The 17,667-nt window shown below is 34.4% G+C and overlaps 1 protein-coding gene across 1 annotated transcript; it reads right to left on the bottom strand.

The window, feature by feature from the left end:
- Positions 1-16,777: 16,777 nt before the first annotated feature.
- Positions 16,778-17,353, bottom strand: LOC149895216 (uncharacterized). The gene has a single exon (XM_090119193.1). It carries the CDS (start codon positions 17,351-17,353, stop codon positions 16,778-16,780), a length of 576 nt encoding a protein of 191 aa, XP_089975319.1.
- Between the last annotated feature and the right edge of the window lie 314 nt (positions 17,354-17,667).

Raw genomic sequence — 17,667 nt, 5'->3', positions numbered from 1 at the left:
ATGTTCACCAATAGATATTCTCATATTAACTGAAGTAAACATTAAAGATAATATCGCAAATATGTTCAATGTAAATGGCTATATAATGCACAAAAAGTTACGTAAGAATAAAAAAGGTGGCGGTATTATAATATACATACGGAACGTTCACGTATTTACATTCAAACATCACACTTTAAATCACTGTGAATCAATCATAGGTCATTTAACGACTAATCACAAATACGTTGCAACAATTTGTGCAATATATAGGCCACCCAACGAAAGTAAATACTTGTTCGTAAGGGAGATAAAGGATCTTTTATCTAGTAAACCTTTTAAACACTTAGATATTTTTGTTTTAGGAGACATGAACATAGATATAAAAATAAAGGGTAACATTCAAGATTTTTACATAAATAGCATGGCCGAGTGCGGTCTAACAAGTGTTATAACCGATTATACAAGAATTGAAATAAGAAACCAAATAATAACGCGTAGCGTAATCGATCACATTTTTGTAAGGACGCAATTGTTAGACCTGTACTCGGGCGCGCTCGGCACTGCAATGGCTGATCACCGTATGATCGTATTGTCGTGCATTGGACAATCATTAGCACATGTACAGGGTGACGTTAAAGTCATTCGAAAAATAGATAACAATAAACTTAATAATTTGCTTGATCATGTTAGCTGGGATGATTTTACGAATACAGAGTGTCCATATAAATTATATGATAACTTAAAAAATACCATCCAAAATTGTTATAATCAATCACAATTTGAACAAATAATTTCAACATCAAGTAAAAGAAACAAAGATCCTTGGATTACTAGCACCATAAAAACTATGTGTGAAAAAAAAGATTTATCTTTTATTGACTGGAAAAATGACCCGACTAATAAAATACTTCGATTAAAATACAATAAATTACGTAATAAAACGCGTAAATTCATAGAAAAATCAAGAAATAATTACTATCATAATCAAATAATTAATCAAAACTACAACAATAGTCACGCTTTATGGCAAATTTTGAATTCATTAACAGGTCGCTGCAAAAATTCAATAGACAACTGTATCTTAAAAGCATTTCATAAAAATAACATAGACATTAAAACAATTGCTAATAATTTTGCACAAGAATTTTATTATAGTATTAAAAAAATCATTCCTAAATGCAATAAGCGTCTATTATGTGAAAATGATTATTATTATCCACAAAATAAATCAATGCTACTTAAAAAAGCTAACAGAGATAAAGTATGTAATATAATTAAAAAACTTAATATCAATAAAGCTCCCGCATTCGACAACATTCGATGTATTGACATAAAAAATATATGCACTAAAATCGTAGATATTATAGTTAAATTTATTAATGCATCTATTGTTAATGCTAAATATCCTTTAGAGTTAAAAACTGGAATAATCCGACCTATTCACAAAAAGGGTACGCGAAGTGAGTATGAAAATTATCGCCCGATTACCATTCTTCCGGTATTAGACAAAATCGTGGAAAAATTTATAGCCGAACAAATGCAGAATTTCTATGCCGAAAATAAAATTTTATCTGTCTCTCAATTTGGATTTCAACCGTGTAAGTCAACTTCACAACTTTTGTCAAAATTTACAGATGAAGTAAACTCATGTCTCGATAACAAAAAACATGTACTGCTATTATTTATCGATTATAGTAGGGCATTCGATACACTCAGGCATGACACTCTTATACACAAACTAGACAACTCCGGTATCCGTGGACCTCTTCTGGGATGGTTTAAAGATTATCTTGCTAATAGAAAATTTCGTGTTAAAGTAGGCGATGAAATGAGCAATGAAATGACCATCACCGAGGGTACAGCACAGGGCTCGGTGTTAGGACCTTTATTGTACTTGGCGTATGTAAATGATATGGAACATGTCATCAACCACTGTTCTATCTATCAATATGCTGATGACACCTGTCTAATAGCCTCAGACAAAAATATTAATACTGCAGCTCAACAGTTACAGGAAGATTTTACGCGTATCCTAATGTGGTCGCACGATGCGGGTCTTGTCATAAATGTTAAGAAAACAAAAATAGTACATGTACACTCGAGTCATTTGAAAAACTTTAATAATTTTAAAATCACGGCACACAATCACGTATGTCTTCACAAAGCTACATATTATAACCCGGACTGCTCGTGTGAATGTGTGGACCAAGTGCCTTATTATACTTACTTAGGACTGATTGTTGATAACAGATTTAATTGGAACCATCATATAGACCATCTGTGTGATAAACTTAGGGCCATACTCTCAAAATTATATATCATCAGAAATAAAGTACCATACAAAATTCTTCTCGGTATCTATAGATCATTGGCAGAATCAATAATACAATACGGTATCACAAGTTATGGACGTACATTTAATACTTACATTGATAGAATCACAAATTTACAACTAAGACTAATAAAAAAAATTGTACCTATTAATATTAAAAACAAGTTTAAAGATAAACCTCTCGAACTATTTAGCTATTGTAATGTACTGCCAATAAGACAAATGTTTCAAAAGATTTTTCTCATAGAACAATTTCATAACATAAACTTTCAAAATCCCATTTCGCATCAGTTTGCTACCAGACAAATAACTAATAAAAAATTAATTATTCCTAAAGTACACAATCTTTATGGGAAGCGTACGGCTAATTTCTTATTACCCACTATACTTAATTCTATGCCACAAAAAGTCAAGAAGGATGTTAATATTAAAAACTACAAAATAATATACAAAAGATATTTTCTCGAATTAATTAAAACAATAAAATAAACATAATAAACAACATTGTAATGAACACCCTGTATTTGTATGTCATGAATAGATAAGGAACCGGTTTATGTAGTCACTTCTTTTGTCTTCCTTGCGAATAACAAACCATCCCAGAAGAGGTCCACGGATACCGGAGTTGTCTAGTTTGTGTATAAGAGTGTCATGCCTGAGTGTATCGAATGCCCTACTATAATCGATAAATAATAGCAGTACATGTTTTTTGTTATCGAGACATGAGTTTACTTCATCTGTAAATTTTGACAAAAGTTGTGAAGTTGACTTACACGGTTGAAATCCAAATTGAGAGACAGATAAAATTTTATTTTCGGCATAGAAATTCTGCATTTGTTCGGCTATAAATTTTTCCACGATTTTGTCTAATACCGGAAGAATGGTAATCGGGCGATAATTTTCATACTCACTTCGCGTACCCTTTTTGTGAATAGGTCGGATTATTCCAGTTTTTAACTCTAAAGGATATTTAGCATTAACAATAGATGCATTAATAAATTTAACTATAATATCTACGATTTTAGTGCATATATTTTTTATGTCAATACATCGAATGTTGTCGAATCCGGGAGCTTTATTGATATTAAGTTTTTTAATTATATTACATACTTTATCTCTGTTAGCTTTTTTAAGTAGCATTGATTTATTTTGTGGATAATAATAATCATTTTCACATAATAGACGCTTATTGCATTTAGGAATGATTTTTTTAATACTATAATAAAATTCTTGTGCAAAATTATTAGCAATTGTTTTAATGTCTATGTTATTTTTATGAAATGCTTTTAAGATACAGTTGTCTATTGAATTTTTGCAGCGACCTGTTAATGAATTCAAAATTTGCCATAAAGCGTGACTATTGTTGTAGTTTTGATTAATTATTTGATTATGATAGTAATTATTTCTTGATTTTTCTATGAATTTACGCGTTTTATTACGTAATTTATTGTATTTTAATCGAAGTATTTTATTAGTCGGGTCATTTTTCCAGTCAATAAAAGATAAATCTTTTTTTTCACACATAGTTTTTATGGTGCTAGTAATCCAAGGATCTTTGTTTCTTTTACTTGATGTTGAAATTATTTGTTCAAATTGTGATTGATTATAACAATTTTGGATGGTATTTTTTAAGTTATCATATAATTTATATGGACACTCTGTATTCGTAAAATCATCCCAGCTAACATGATCAAGCAAATTATTAAGTTTATTGTTATCTATTTTTCGAATGACTTTAACGTCACCCTGTACATGTGCTAATAATTGTCCAATGCACGACAATACGATCATACGGTGATCAGCCATTGCAGTGCCGAGCGCGCCCGAGTACAGGTCTAACAATTGCGTCCTTACAAAAATGTGATCGATTACGCTACGCGTTATTATTTGGTTTCTTATTTCAATTCTTGTATAATCGGTTATAACACTTGTTAGACCGCACTCGGCCATGCTATTTATGTAAAAATCTTGAATGTTACCCTTTATTTTTATATCTATGTTCATGTCTCCTAAAACAAAAATATCTAAGTGTTTAAAAGGTTTACTAGATAAAAGATCCTTTATCTCCCTTACGAACAAGTATTTACTTTCGTTGGGTGGCCTATATATTGCACAAATTGTTGCAACGTATTTGTGATTAGTCGTTAAATGACCTATGATTGATTCACAGTGATTTAAAGTGTGATGTTTGAATGTAAATACGTGAACGTTCCGTATGTATATTATAATACCGCCACCTTTTTTATTCTTACGTAACTTTTTGTGCATTATATAGCCATTTACATTGAACATATTTGCGATATTATCTTTAATGTTTACTTCAGTTAATATGAGAATATCTATTGGTGAACATGAACTGTTTATTAATTCTAAAACATAACAAAAATTTTTAATTAGTGATCTTACATTTATATGGACTAAATTTAACTTAAATTGAGATTTCGCTAACGATGGAACATTTTTACAAAATGAGTTATATGTACTACAATTAAAAAGTTCTAAATTATTGCTTGGGATATTCGACTGAACTATGGTGACCTACATAAAATACTATATCTATTACCGCCGATGATGTGCTGGTGCTGCCTGGTTGAGGAGATTTTCAATGTCTGTTTCGCTTCTGATCACAATAGGTTTATTATTCTCTGATTTACGGATTAATATATTCCCATTCTGGAACCACACATATTTATAATTTGGTGTTAATTTTTGGATAAATCTTTGGAATCTACATTTGGTTTTAGTACATTAGATTGCTTTAAAATTAAGAACTATCCCATCAACGTTAGGGTACGTTAAATGTTAAGATATTAAGACTTTAAAAAAAAAAAACTGGAAATAATCTTAAGGTTAATAGCGCCTTTACAGTTTACATACTGTCGTCAGATAATGTCTGTTTAATTGAATAGAGAAAAGAAAAACCCATCCAGGTTTTCTGAAAGTTTTTGAAGTGAAACTTCTTTATCGGGGTTGGACAAAAATTTAGTGTAACATTTTTGCGTTACGCCGTAAGCGTGACATTTTTGCGTTACGCCGTACGCGTGACATTTTTGCGTTACGCCATACTCGTGACATTTTTAAGGTCATAAAGAAGTTTCACTTCTTACGTGTGTACTCTAGTACACGCATACATTTTTTTTCTTATCCCTATCAATTATTTTTTGAAAAAATAAGGTCAAAAAGAAGTTTCATTTCTTACGTGTGTACACGTACGCGTAGCACACGCACACATTTTTTTTGGTTTTTAGCTTCAAATAAGTCCTAAACGTGGAGTATTCGATAGTACCTAATCGATTTACATTGTGTGCATTTAATGTAATTTCTTGATAATAGTTTTTGTGACTAGCTGCAGTTTGACATCAACTGAATACATCAATTAGGTAGTTGTACAGTAGTTGTTGAGTAGTTCATTCTTATTACGTTGAAACTAAAATTTAGCTCAGCCCTTTTGCCGTTCGATATTAGATTCACAGATGCTGCTTATAGCTGCTTATAGTATACACTTATTAATTGTTTTAAGTTGAGTTTTCAAAAGTAAACATAACGTTAAGGAATTTAGCCATATGCAAATTTGCCGATAAAAAAAGTTTTGAAGGGTTTCTCGCGATTTTTTTTTGTAGGCAGATATTATGTTATCACATGATTACTTTAAATTCAAGTTGGTAAATATTCAGTTGAGAATAAGCTTTCACCACTTTTTGAGTGTTTTCTGCGGTTCAGTTACGAATTATTCGTTTTAAACTTTTTAAGATGTTATTTTTGTGCTGTTGTCACATTTGTTTGTTAATGATCATAACAACAAAATAAAACTGCTGTTAACATTTGAGCAAGCTGCACAGGCTAGCACAATGATAGATTTGGGAGGTATAGTTCAGTAGAGTTCTAGTTGAGTAGAGTTGTAGCATACTGATAGTTGTGTTGTCTCGTACGTTGTGAAGTAAATGTGTGTTGCGTGAAATAATATTGTGATGGTAATGTAGTTCATCGAAGGATTGTGGTGTTCTATCTGGCATGAGGTCCAGGATAGTAGATGTGTGTTCTGACCGGTCAGGAGGACCGCGGCAGTATGGTAACCCTGTAAGGTCAGTGTGGGCCGAGGCAGGATGGTAGTTATTTTGGTATCCCGAGATGAATTACCGTAGTAATGTAGTGTGAGAAATGGCGTACGGGGACGCATGATTGTCAGTATGGCTGTATAGAAGATACCTAGAGTTTTAATATTCGGTTGGATGAGTAATATTCAGTTCAGATAAGATTTCTCTTTTTTTTTTAACTGTTGAGCTATTGAAATACTAAACACCAATAATCACTTTGAAAAGACAGATGTTGTTTATACAATGTTCGGGTAACTTCACTTTGTTAATATACTGAGGATGCCTGAGGGCCAAGTACCACTTGAAGTTGATTAATGTTTGAAACTTGAATTTGAGTTGAGTGATAGCGGTGAATCTTAGTTCGATTGGTCAGAGTGTGCCAGTAGTCATTTCGTAGCCGTAGTCCGTTGAAGTCGGTGTCTGCTATAAGGGGTTATGGCTGCTTATAGTAAACCGTGGATGCGCGGTATTACCGTAGTCCGTTGAAGCCGGCGTCTGCTATTAGGAGTACAGATAGCTGCTTATAGTAAACCGTGGATGCGCGGTGCGCGGGTGACGCTGGCGGAGGTTGGGTCTTGGAGAGACCATTGGAATATGGGAGTCCGTGGGACTCGGCATTCGGAGGAATGCGTGTGGAACAAACATGAGGTTTGTTGTGGGGCTTAGTGAAAAGCCAGAGTTTGCATTCGGAGGAATGCGTGTGTGTTGTTGGGCTTAGTGAAAAGCCAGAGTTGGCATTCGGTGGAATGCGTGTGTGATGATGGGCTTAGTGAAATCACATATGGCATTCGCGGCCTCAATGTATACCACCATGACATTGTGGCGTTGCCACTTTTATTATCTATATTTTATTATCTGTGGCGTTCCGAAACGGAACGCACTTGATCGAATTTTAAATTGATTCGACGATAGTGAAAATGATTCACTAGGACAATAGTTAATACGCAAAACGCAATACGCAGTTGATACGTATTTAATACCAATACTCAATGATTGTCTGCTGCTAACCTGTACAGACTAGACTCATTGTGGTGACTGGTGAAACATTGTATAGCATTAACAACATAGTACTGTATTATTGAAAGATCGATTAAAGGTTTATTTTACAATCTACGACTTTCATTATACATGGGTAACAAAACCCCATAACATATTCGGTTTTACTCCGGACAACATCTTCAGCCACCCAATCCCTTTGCTTGAAGTCCAAATCCAGCGGAGGACAATAATCGTCATTTACTAAAATTGAAGGTTTTTCGTCCTAGTATAAAAGTTGTCTGGATCCCATTTTATACTCAATCTATAGTATAATACTATAGATATCATGTGAAACGTGACTTGGAAAAAAATCATTCAAATAAATCACAAAATAAAAATTTGAAACAATTTTAAAAGTTACGAAAAGCCCAATTATACGTCAAAATGACGCACAACATCCTCTTTACACTTTACATCCTCTTCTGCGTGCACTTTTGGATTTTTTTGTGAATAGGTCGGATTATTCCAGTTTTTAACTCTAAAGGATATTTAGCATTAACAATAGATGCATTAATAAATTTAACTATAATATCTACGATTTTAGTGCATATATTTTTTATGTCAATACATCGAATGTTGTCGAATCCGGGAGCTTTATTGATATTAAGTTTTTTGTTGTTAGCTTTTTTAAGTAGCATTGATTTATTTTGTGGATAATAATAATCATTTTCACATAATAGACGCTTATTGCATTTAGGAATGATTTTTTTAATACTATAATAAAATTCTTGTGCAAAATTATTAGCAATTGTTTTAATGTCTATGTTATTTTTATGAAATGCTTTTAAGATACAGTTGTCTATTGAATTTTTGCAGCGACCTGTTAATGAATTCAAAATTTGCCATAAAGCGTGACTATTGTTGTAGTTTTGATTAATTTGATTATGATAGTAATTATTTCTTGATTTTTCTATGAATTTACGCGTTTTATTACGTAATTTATTGTATTTTAATCGAAGTATTTTATTAGTCGGGTCATTTTTCCAGTCAATAAAAGATAAATCTTTTTTTTCACACATAGTTTTTATGGTGCTAGTAATCCAAGGATCTTTGTTTCTTTTACTTGATGTTGAAATTATTTGTTCAAATTGTGATTGATTATAACAATTTTGGATGGTATTTTTTAAGTTATCATATAATTTATATGGACACTCTGTATTCGTAAAATCATCCCAGCTAACATGATCAAGCAAATTATTAAGTTTATTGTTATCTATTTTTCGAATGACTTTAACGTCACCCTGTACATGTGCTAATGATTGTCCAATGCACGACAATACGATCATACGGTGATCAGCCATTGCAGTGCCGAGCGCGCCCGAGTACAGGTCTAACAATTGCGTCCTTACAAAAATGTGATCGATTACGCTACGCGTTATTATTTGGTTTCTTATTTCAATTCTTGTATAATCGGTTATAACACTTGTTAGACCGCACTCGGCCATGCTATTTATGTAAAAATCTTGAATGTTACCCTTTATTTTGCACGCCTCATAAGCGAAGCGTTGAGGTGGGTACTACTGTCGCTTCGCGCAAAACATCTGATTTTTCAAACTTAAAATGTCTTTATGTATCATACATTGCACTTGTAAGATAATACATACACACACATATTAAGAAAAAACACTATTTTTAACGTTCATGATATTTTTGATGTCATTTTTGTTATTTAAACTAGTTAAAAAACAGTTTAAAAAAGTTCTGTCTTGGACGTCCGTGTGTCTGTATGTGCGGATCCTTTTTCTTGTTAACACGATAGCGACCGAAATACTTTACTAATCGAGTCTTTTTTTTTCTCTTACGCTTGAGTATGCTCAGGAATAGAACCCTTTCATTTTTCAGGGTCTGATTCGATGTGGTTTAATTGTTATTAAATAAACAAAAATAATAATTAATAAATAATTATTAAAAAAAAATTATGAGGCGTGCACTTTTGGATTTTCCAAACTATTTATATCTATGTTCATGTCTCCTAAAACAAAAATATCTAAGTTTAAAAGGTTTACTAGATAAAAGATCCTTTATCTCCCTTACGAACAAGTATTTACTTTCGTTGGGTGGCCTATATATTGCACAAATTGTTGCAACGTATTTGTGATTAGTCGTTAAATGACCTATGATTGATTCACAGTGATTTAAAGTGTGATGTTTGAATGTAAATACGTGAACGTTCCGTATGTATATTATAATACCGCCACCTTTTTTATTCTTACGTAACTTTTTGTGCATTATATAGCCATTTACATTGAACATATTTGCGATATTATCTTTAATGTTTACTTCAGTTAATATGAGAATATCTATTGGTGAACATGAACTGTTTATTAATTCTAAAACATAACAAAAATTTTTAATTAGTGATCTTACATTTATATGGACTAAATTTAACTTAAATTGAGATTTCGCTAACGATGGAACATTTTTACAAAATGAGTTATATGTACTACAATTAAAAAGTTCTAAATTATTGCTTGGGATATTCGACTGAACTATGGTGACCTACATAAAATACTATATCTATTACCGCCGATGATGTGCTGGTGCTGCCTGGTTGAGGAGATTTTCAATGTCTGTTTCGCTTCTGATCACAATAGGTTTATTATTCTCTGATTTACGGATTAATATATTCCCATTCTGGAACCACACATATTTATAATTTGGTGTTAATTTTTGCTTAGCTTGCCACAGCAGGGTTTTATTCGCTTTAGTTAGGGCTTTGCGTACTATCACTTTGGTTTTAGCTGCTGGTACTGCTTCATCACATACCACCTGTCCCACAAGTACCTCTCTGCGTCTGGAAGCACGTACCCACATATTACATAATTCCTCCTGTTTGAACTCCAGTTGAATACATCCATCCTGTCCGTTTCTTCCTTCCAGGCGCTTCACGTTGGAGATTCCTTCTTTGGTTAGATTTAGGTTATCAGCTAACTTGTTACATAAGTCATTAAGGTCTTCATTAGGACGAGACGGAATGTTGGCAACTTCTATGACGGTATCCAGACGCTGCTGTTCCATATAGCGCACGTGTTGTTTTAATGCATTTATTTCTAGATCGAGGTGTGAATATGTGCGTGTACTACGCACGAAATGAAACTTCTTTATGACCTTATTTTTTCAAAAAAAATAATTTACTATATGCAACTTTACAGAAATATGTCGAATCACGCGTGATAGGGATAAGAAAAAAAATGGTGCGTAACGGAAAAATGTCACGCTAAATTTTTTTTCAACCCCGATAAAGAACTTTCACTTCAAAAACCTTCAGAAAACCTGGATGGGTTTTTCTTTTCTCTATGCAATTAAACAGACATTATCTGACGATAGTATGTAAACTGTAAAGGCGCTATTAACCTTAAGATTATTTTCAACAGTCTTAAATCTTAATATCTTTACATTGAACGGACCCAAACGTCGATGAGATAGTTAAAATAATTTTAAAGCAATCAAGTTACGTACTCAAACTAAATCTAGACCCGTATTCCAATCATAACATTTATCTTAGGCCAGCTGTTTATTTGAACACGCTAATTATCTGCGACATTGTATTATGAACTGCCTAAATAAGGACCTAATAAATTCTCCCAAGTAAAAATTCAAAACTAAATGCCTCGATTTACCTTTTATTCGATCAAAGTAAATCTGTAACATTTCATAAAACTTCATATCGTAAAACTGTATACTGTGAATTGTTCACAACTTTATTTTAATCAGACAATAATTAGATCACAAAAATAACAATGTACAATAATAATTGTTGCTTTCTTATGGGCGGCACACCATTGTACCCAGCATGCCCTCAACAGTAATCAAAATCACTCAGAACTCACTGCTTGCACATAGACTGCATATTGTTACTCTTTGGGTGGCACATCATTGTACCCAGCATGCCCTCAACAGTAATAAAAATCACTCAGTACTCATTGCTTGCACATAGACTGCATATTGTTACTCTTTGGGCGGCACATCATGCCCGGCATGCCCACAGTATGTAAGCTATTCGTTTTGGGCGGCACATCATTGTGCCCGGCATACCCATAATAATCATACAAAATCACTCGGTACTCACTGTTCACACATATACTGCATTTTGGTTCTCGTTGGGCGGCATATTGTGCCCGGCATGCCCACAATATGCAAGCTATTTCAAATTCCATGTGTTTGTTATAAACGTCGATCATTCTTCGTTCATACCAAACACGTAGACTTGACTCGTCATTTATAGAAGGATGTGTATTACAACATACATAAAGATTTTTTTTTTTTTTTTCGAGGGTAGGTGCTAAAGAGATAACACGTGTTTTGTTTTGCTCCTTATAATTTATTTAAAAAAATCAATATTTCAATAGTAAAAATCTACAGTACATATGAGCTAAATTAGAAAGTTGCCTACCAGTGTTCCTACAGTGTGTCCTGCTATTTTATAATCACTATATCACTTCACTACACGGTCAATATAATGGAATCTATAAAGCAGTCCATGGATGACATGACTGCTATTTTCAATAAAAGAATGGCTGATTTTCAACTGGAACTTCAAAATAATCACAATCCACCCGCCAGTAGCAGCCCCACATCCAAACTTGCGGCTGAGTTTGAGTCGTTCAGAACCTTTGTTATTTCATCATTGCAATGTCTTCAGTCACAAATTGATATGCTGTCTAGACTTCTGGATCAACAAGAGATGCGGTCGAGAAGAAAGATACTGCTATTTCATGGTGTGATAGAATCCGAAAAAGAGGACTTATATGCTACTGTCTCTATTATAACATCGCAGAAGCTTAACATTTCCAATATTGATAAAAATTCTATGGTTCGCTGCAATAGATTGGGACAAGTTAGTGGTGACAAACCTAGACCAATTGTAGTCAAGTTTTGTGACGTTCGAGTGCGTGATAGTGTTTGGTCTGCAAAGACTCGTCTGAAGAAATCGGGCATAACTCTTTCTGAGTTTCTGACTAAAGGTCGCCATGATGCCTTTATGGCAGCTAGGGAACGCTTTGGAGTTCAACATTGCTGGACCCGGGATGGCTTTATATATATAAAACCTAAAGACGGCTCCAAGCATCGCATCACTTGTCTATCTGATCTGGAGGCCATCCCGTCTTGTCCTGTGGCACCAGTCAGCACTGTTGGGCAGGCTGCCAAAGGTCTTGAAGCTCATAGAGATGCAAAGACGGCTCCTGGCGCTAGGACGAAGAGACTTCTTAAAGCGAAATAAAGTTGGTATATAAGTTATAACTAATAATTTTGTTGTAAATACTTGTTGTTAACGCTGCTGTATGTTACTTTATTATTATTATTTTTTTGTAGTTCTCATTTACATCTGTTAGTCTTTAATGTCAAATGTCTGTCTTCATATCATTATAGTTATAATGTTAATTATCTATTACAGGTGCTTTAAAACTTTTCTTCTACCTTTAGCTAAATTATACACTTTGTTTACTTGTTACCCACTTCTTATCTTTAGCTAGCGTCACTTTAATCTGACATGATTGACATTTGACAAATGACAGTGTCAAATAATGCGGCGTAGAAATTTCTTACCAACTGAATACGAGTCTTTTTGACTTTTGACATTTGTATTTTTTGTGGTATTTTTTTATTTAGAAAGTCTGCTATTATTAGTTCATTATTACGACTGGTTTAATTTATAATTGTTTTTTACTTTATTTATCATTGTTATACGCTGGTTGGTGCAACCTTCGGAAAATTTTGTTGTATCTAATAAGTAAATTTTTTATGCCTATTTTTATTTTATTATTATATATTTAGTATCAAATCCATTGTTTAGTATATAATATAATTTATTTTAATAACATTTATTTATTTTCGTTCTATTTATTTATTCTATTTTAATTATATTTATAATATTATATTAATACATACACATAAGCATATTAAAATGTCTGTAAACAACAGTTTGAGTAGTATTGCCACTTTTGATTCTTTCAGCTCTTCTGAGTCCAGCACTGATTGCAGTTACCACAGTACTTCTCCCTTTTCTCTTAATACAGCACTATCCTCTACTTTTTCTAATTCCAAAAAACATTTTAACGTTGTACACATAAATGCACAGAGCATCCCGGCACATTATCCAGATCTCCTTGCATCCTTTGATTGTCCCGAGCTCCATGCTATTCTCATTTCCGAATCCTGGTTGAAACCTTGCCTACCCTCAATCTCCTACTCCCTTCCCGGATTCCAACTCATTAGAAATGATCGCCTTGGTAGGGGTGGTGGTGGGGTTGCTATTTACCTGCGTTCGCACCTTCCGTTCACTTTAATAAGCGCCTCTTCCCAACCCCCACCACACGATGAGGCTGAGCATCTTCTTCTCGAGATCTCCCTTTCCCATTCCAAAATCCTGCTCGGTGTCTTTTATAGCCATGACCTTACTGTTAATTTCTTCCCTTCCTTTGACCTTCTCATTGAAAAATTTGCTCCCTCCTATGACCATGTCATATTTATGGGCGATTTTAACACCTGTCTTTTAAAAAATGATCATCGTTCTAAAAAACTACTCTCCATTATAAACTCCTATAATTTCCACCTTCTGCCATTAAATCCAACTCACCACTCTCCTAACTCACTTCCTTCCCTTCTTGACCTCATCATAGTTTCCTCTCCTAACCACGTTCTGAAGTCTGGGCAATTTCCTGCGGACGGATTCTCTTGCCACGACTTATTATTCCTTTCCTATAACATCCGCCCTCCTAAGCCCAAACGTAAAGTCATTATGCAGCGTAACTTTGGGGGTTTGAACAGAGAATTGCTTTGCAACGATGCGGAACAAACAGATTGGTCATCCGTAGTTAACGCATCGTCGGTAGATGAAAAAGTTGATCTGTTCAACTCGCTAATTGTTCAACTTTACGATAAGCATGCACCGCTACGTCCAGTAAAACTGAAGCACCTTCCCGCACCTTGGTTAACTAATGACATAAAATCTGCATTAAATAAGAAAAATCGTGCTAAGGCAAAACTGAAGACCGACAACTCCGATATTAATAGAGAACGGTTTAAGGTGATTCGCAATCGCTGTAATACTATGTGTAGGGATGCACAACAGCGCTACATCCACAAAACGATTGAAAACGGTGAGCCCGCTAAGGTTTGGAAATTTTTGAGATCTTTAGGGATCGGCAAATCGTCTCAAACTAGTAGCATTAATACAAATATTGATTTATTAAATAACTTCTTCTCCAATGCTGCAGTTAGTATGGATCCAAATACTAAATCTCACACACTACGGCTCCTTTCATCAAAATCGGCCCCGAACCTGCCACCGCTTAATTTTAGTCAATTCACCGTTGATAATGTTAAGAGAAGCATTATGTCCATTTCTTCGAAAGCCGTTGGTAGTGACAGTATTGGTCGTGATATGATCCTCCCTATCCTCGAAGTTGTAGCTCCTATCTTAACTCACATCCTTAACGAATCCATATCCTCTTGCACATTTCCCAAAGCTTGGAAAGAAGCTTTCATTATTCCACTTCCAAAAAAAGCTAATCCTTCATCCTTCCATGAGTACCGTCCTATATCAATACTGCCTTTCCTCTCTAAAATCCTGGAACGACTTGTTCAACAACAGTTGTGTTCATTTTTAAATAAACAGAACTTATTCAATCCCTTCCAATCCGGATTCCGTCCAGGCCATAGCACGACCACTGCACTCGTTAAAGTCACCGACGATATTCGCCAAGCAATGGACAACAAGCAGCTCACAATTCTCACGTTATTAGATTTTAGTAACGCATTTAACTCGGTCGATCATGATATTATGCTGGGTCTGCTTGCTTCTCTTAATATTTCATCGGCAGCCATTGAATGGTTCCGTAGCTTTTTTCAGGGGCGCCGGCAACGTATTAAAGTTGATGACGTTCTGTCGTCGTGGTGTGACTTAAGTGTCGGTGTCCCTCAAGGTAGCGTGTTGTCACCAATCCTTTTCTCAATATTTATTGACTCAATTTCCTATAATTTAACCTCTCCCTACCATATGTATGCAGATGATTTGCAAATTTACTCGCATACAGCCATTTCCGAAATTTCAGAAGCTATACAACGTACAAATGCTGATTTAGATACTATAGCTACCTGGTCACACAATTACGGTCTGACTGTTAACCCGGCTAAGACTCAAGCCATCATAATTGGTAGCCGCAAAATGACAGCCAAGCTAGATTGGATCAGCTTACCAAAGCTAATTCTTGGTGGATCACATATTCCATTTAGTGAGTCTGTTAAAAACCTTGGGCTCCATCTTGATATGAACATGACTTGGAATGTGCAAATAGAGACGCTACGGAAAAAAATGTATGGCGCTGTAGGTTCCATTCGTCGATTGCGCAATTTTCTGCCCATTCCTACAAGGGTATCGCTTGCAGAGACTTTACTCCTTCCTATCCTAGATTATGCTGACATTTCCTATCCTGACCTTTCCGAACAGCAACTTGACTCCCTTGAGCGACTCCAAAACGTATGCATACGTTACATATTTGGACTACGCAAATATGACCATGTGTCCGAATTCCGAGCCAAGCTCAAGTGGCCTCCTATCCGCGTCCGCCGGAATGCTCATATTCTGCATTTGTTATACAAAGTTTTATTTGATCCTAAAACCCCATGTTACCTAAAAGAAAATTTTAAATTCCTCGGTGAAAATAGCCTTACCCTACGTTCCTCTAATCTACTTACCTTAAGCATCCCTACCCACAGATCCAATTTCTTCCATTCTTCCTTCACTGTGACTGCAATCAACCTTTGGAACTCTATTCCAGAATCGATAAGACGTGCTCAGTCAATAACTGTGTTCAAAAATGCATTAAAGCAATATTTATCGCAATTGTGATCTTAATATATGTATTATAACTACCTATTTTAATTAATTCAATTTATTCCTTGCCCATAATTTTTATAGTTTCACATGTATGTATGTATGTATATATTTGTATGTATATATTTATATATAATATATATATTATGATGTATTTATTTATAGATTTATTATTTATGTATATTTATTCTTTGGGTTATAATTATATTTTATATTTATTTATTATTCATTTTCTTTTAGTTCAAATCAAAATTTTAAGTTTGTAATGCACCACCACCATAAAATATGTAATCCTTCTAAATTTTCGGGTTGTCTGGCAGAAATCGCTTACAGCGATAAGACCGCCCTCTGTACATGTTGTTACTTGTATGGTTCTTAGTTTATAATCCTGTATTATGTGTGCAATAAAGTATTTTTCATTCATTTCATTTCATTCATTTCATTTCATTTCATTTCATAAAGAACTTTAAACTACCTAATGTGTATGTATAAAATTTAATTATTTTGATTCTCAATGGCATCAGAACAACTATCATCACCGTCATTATCGCTATCAGACATCGATTTAAAATTTAACCAAGGGTGCATTTTGTCGGCTGCCACGACAGCTTCGTACCGCCTACCTTTTCGAGATAAAGGGGTATCCTCTACCACATAACGGTCGTTTGGTAAAACTTTAATTACGCGGTACGGTCCCTGTAGTTTGGGTTCCAACTTTTTAGACTGCCCGCTGCCAGATGCAACTGCTCTCAAAATTCGCACTAGATCACCTACTTTATATACTTTTGCCGCTTTTCTTTTTCTATTATACCGTTCTTCACTGACCTTCGCTTGCTGTTTCATCAGGCAGCGTGCATCTAATCTAATATCGTCAATCTTACCGTCTACTATTCCATGTCCTACATCCGAAATTACTTCACTTAATATACCTTGCGAAGGATTTGTAACTCTACGCCCAAATAATAATTCACTAGGAGTTTTTTTTGTGACGTCGTGTATTGTCGTATTAATGCCTAACTGTATATCCGATAGATTATCATCCCATGTTCTAGGATCTTTGCCATGGTTCATGGTTCCCAATGATGCCAATATAGTTCGGTTTGACCTTTCTACTTGACCATTTGCTCGCGGCGTGGCTACTGCATTCATAACATGCTTTATGCCTAAGGCCTGTATAAACTTCCTAAACCTCTTGCTGGTAAAACAGCTACCTCTATCAGAAATGAGGCGTGTTGGAGTACCAAAATACCCAATAAGATTTTTTTTAATTACTTTTATAGTTTCCGACGTTTTGGTACTTTTGACGGCAGCCAAAGAAACAAATTTAGTAAAGGCATCGATGATTACTAAGATATATGAGTTCCCCTTCTTACTCTTAATGAAAG

Source organism: Colias eurytheme, chromosome 32 (genome assembly GCF_061535395.1).
Source record: "Colias eurytheme isolate Ceu_HAF_F1 chromosome 32, ilColEury1 Martin Lab GWU primary, whole genome shotgun sequence".
Lineage (NCBI taxonomy): Eukaryota > Metazoa > Arthropoda > Insecta > Lepidoptera > Pieridae > Colias > Colias eurytheme.
The sequence above is the reverse complement of the archived record's forward strand: the minus strand, read 5'-3'. Positions and strand labels throughout refer to the sequence as shown.

Bases quoted from the DNA above. Each gene is read 5' to 3' on its own strand.
- LOC149895216 (XM_090119193.1), bottom strand. From the start codon at position 17,353: ATGAACCATGGCAAAGATCCTAGAACATGGGATGATAATCTATCGGAT.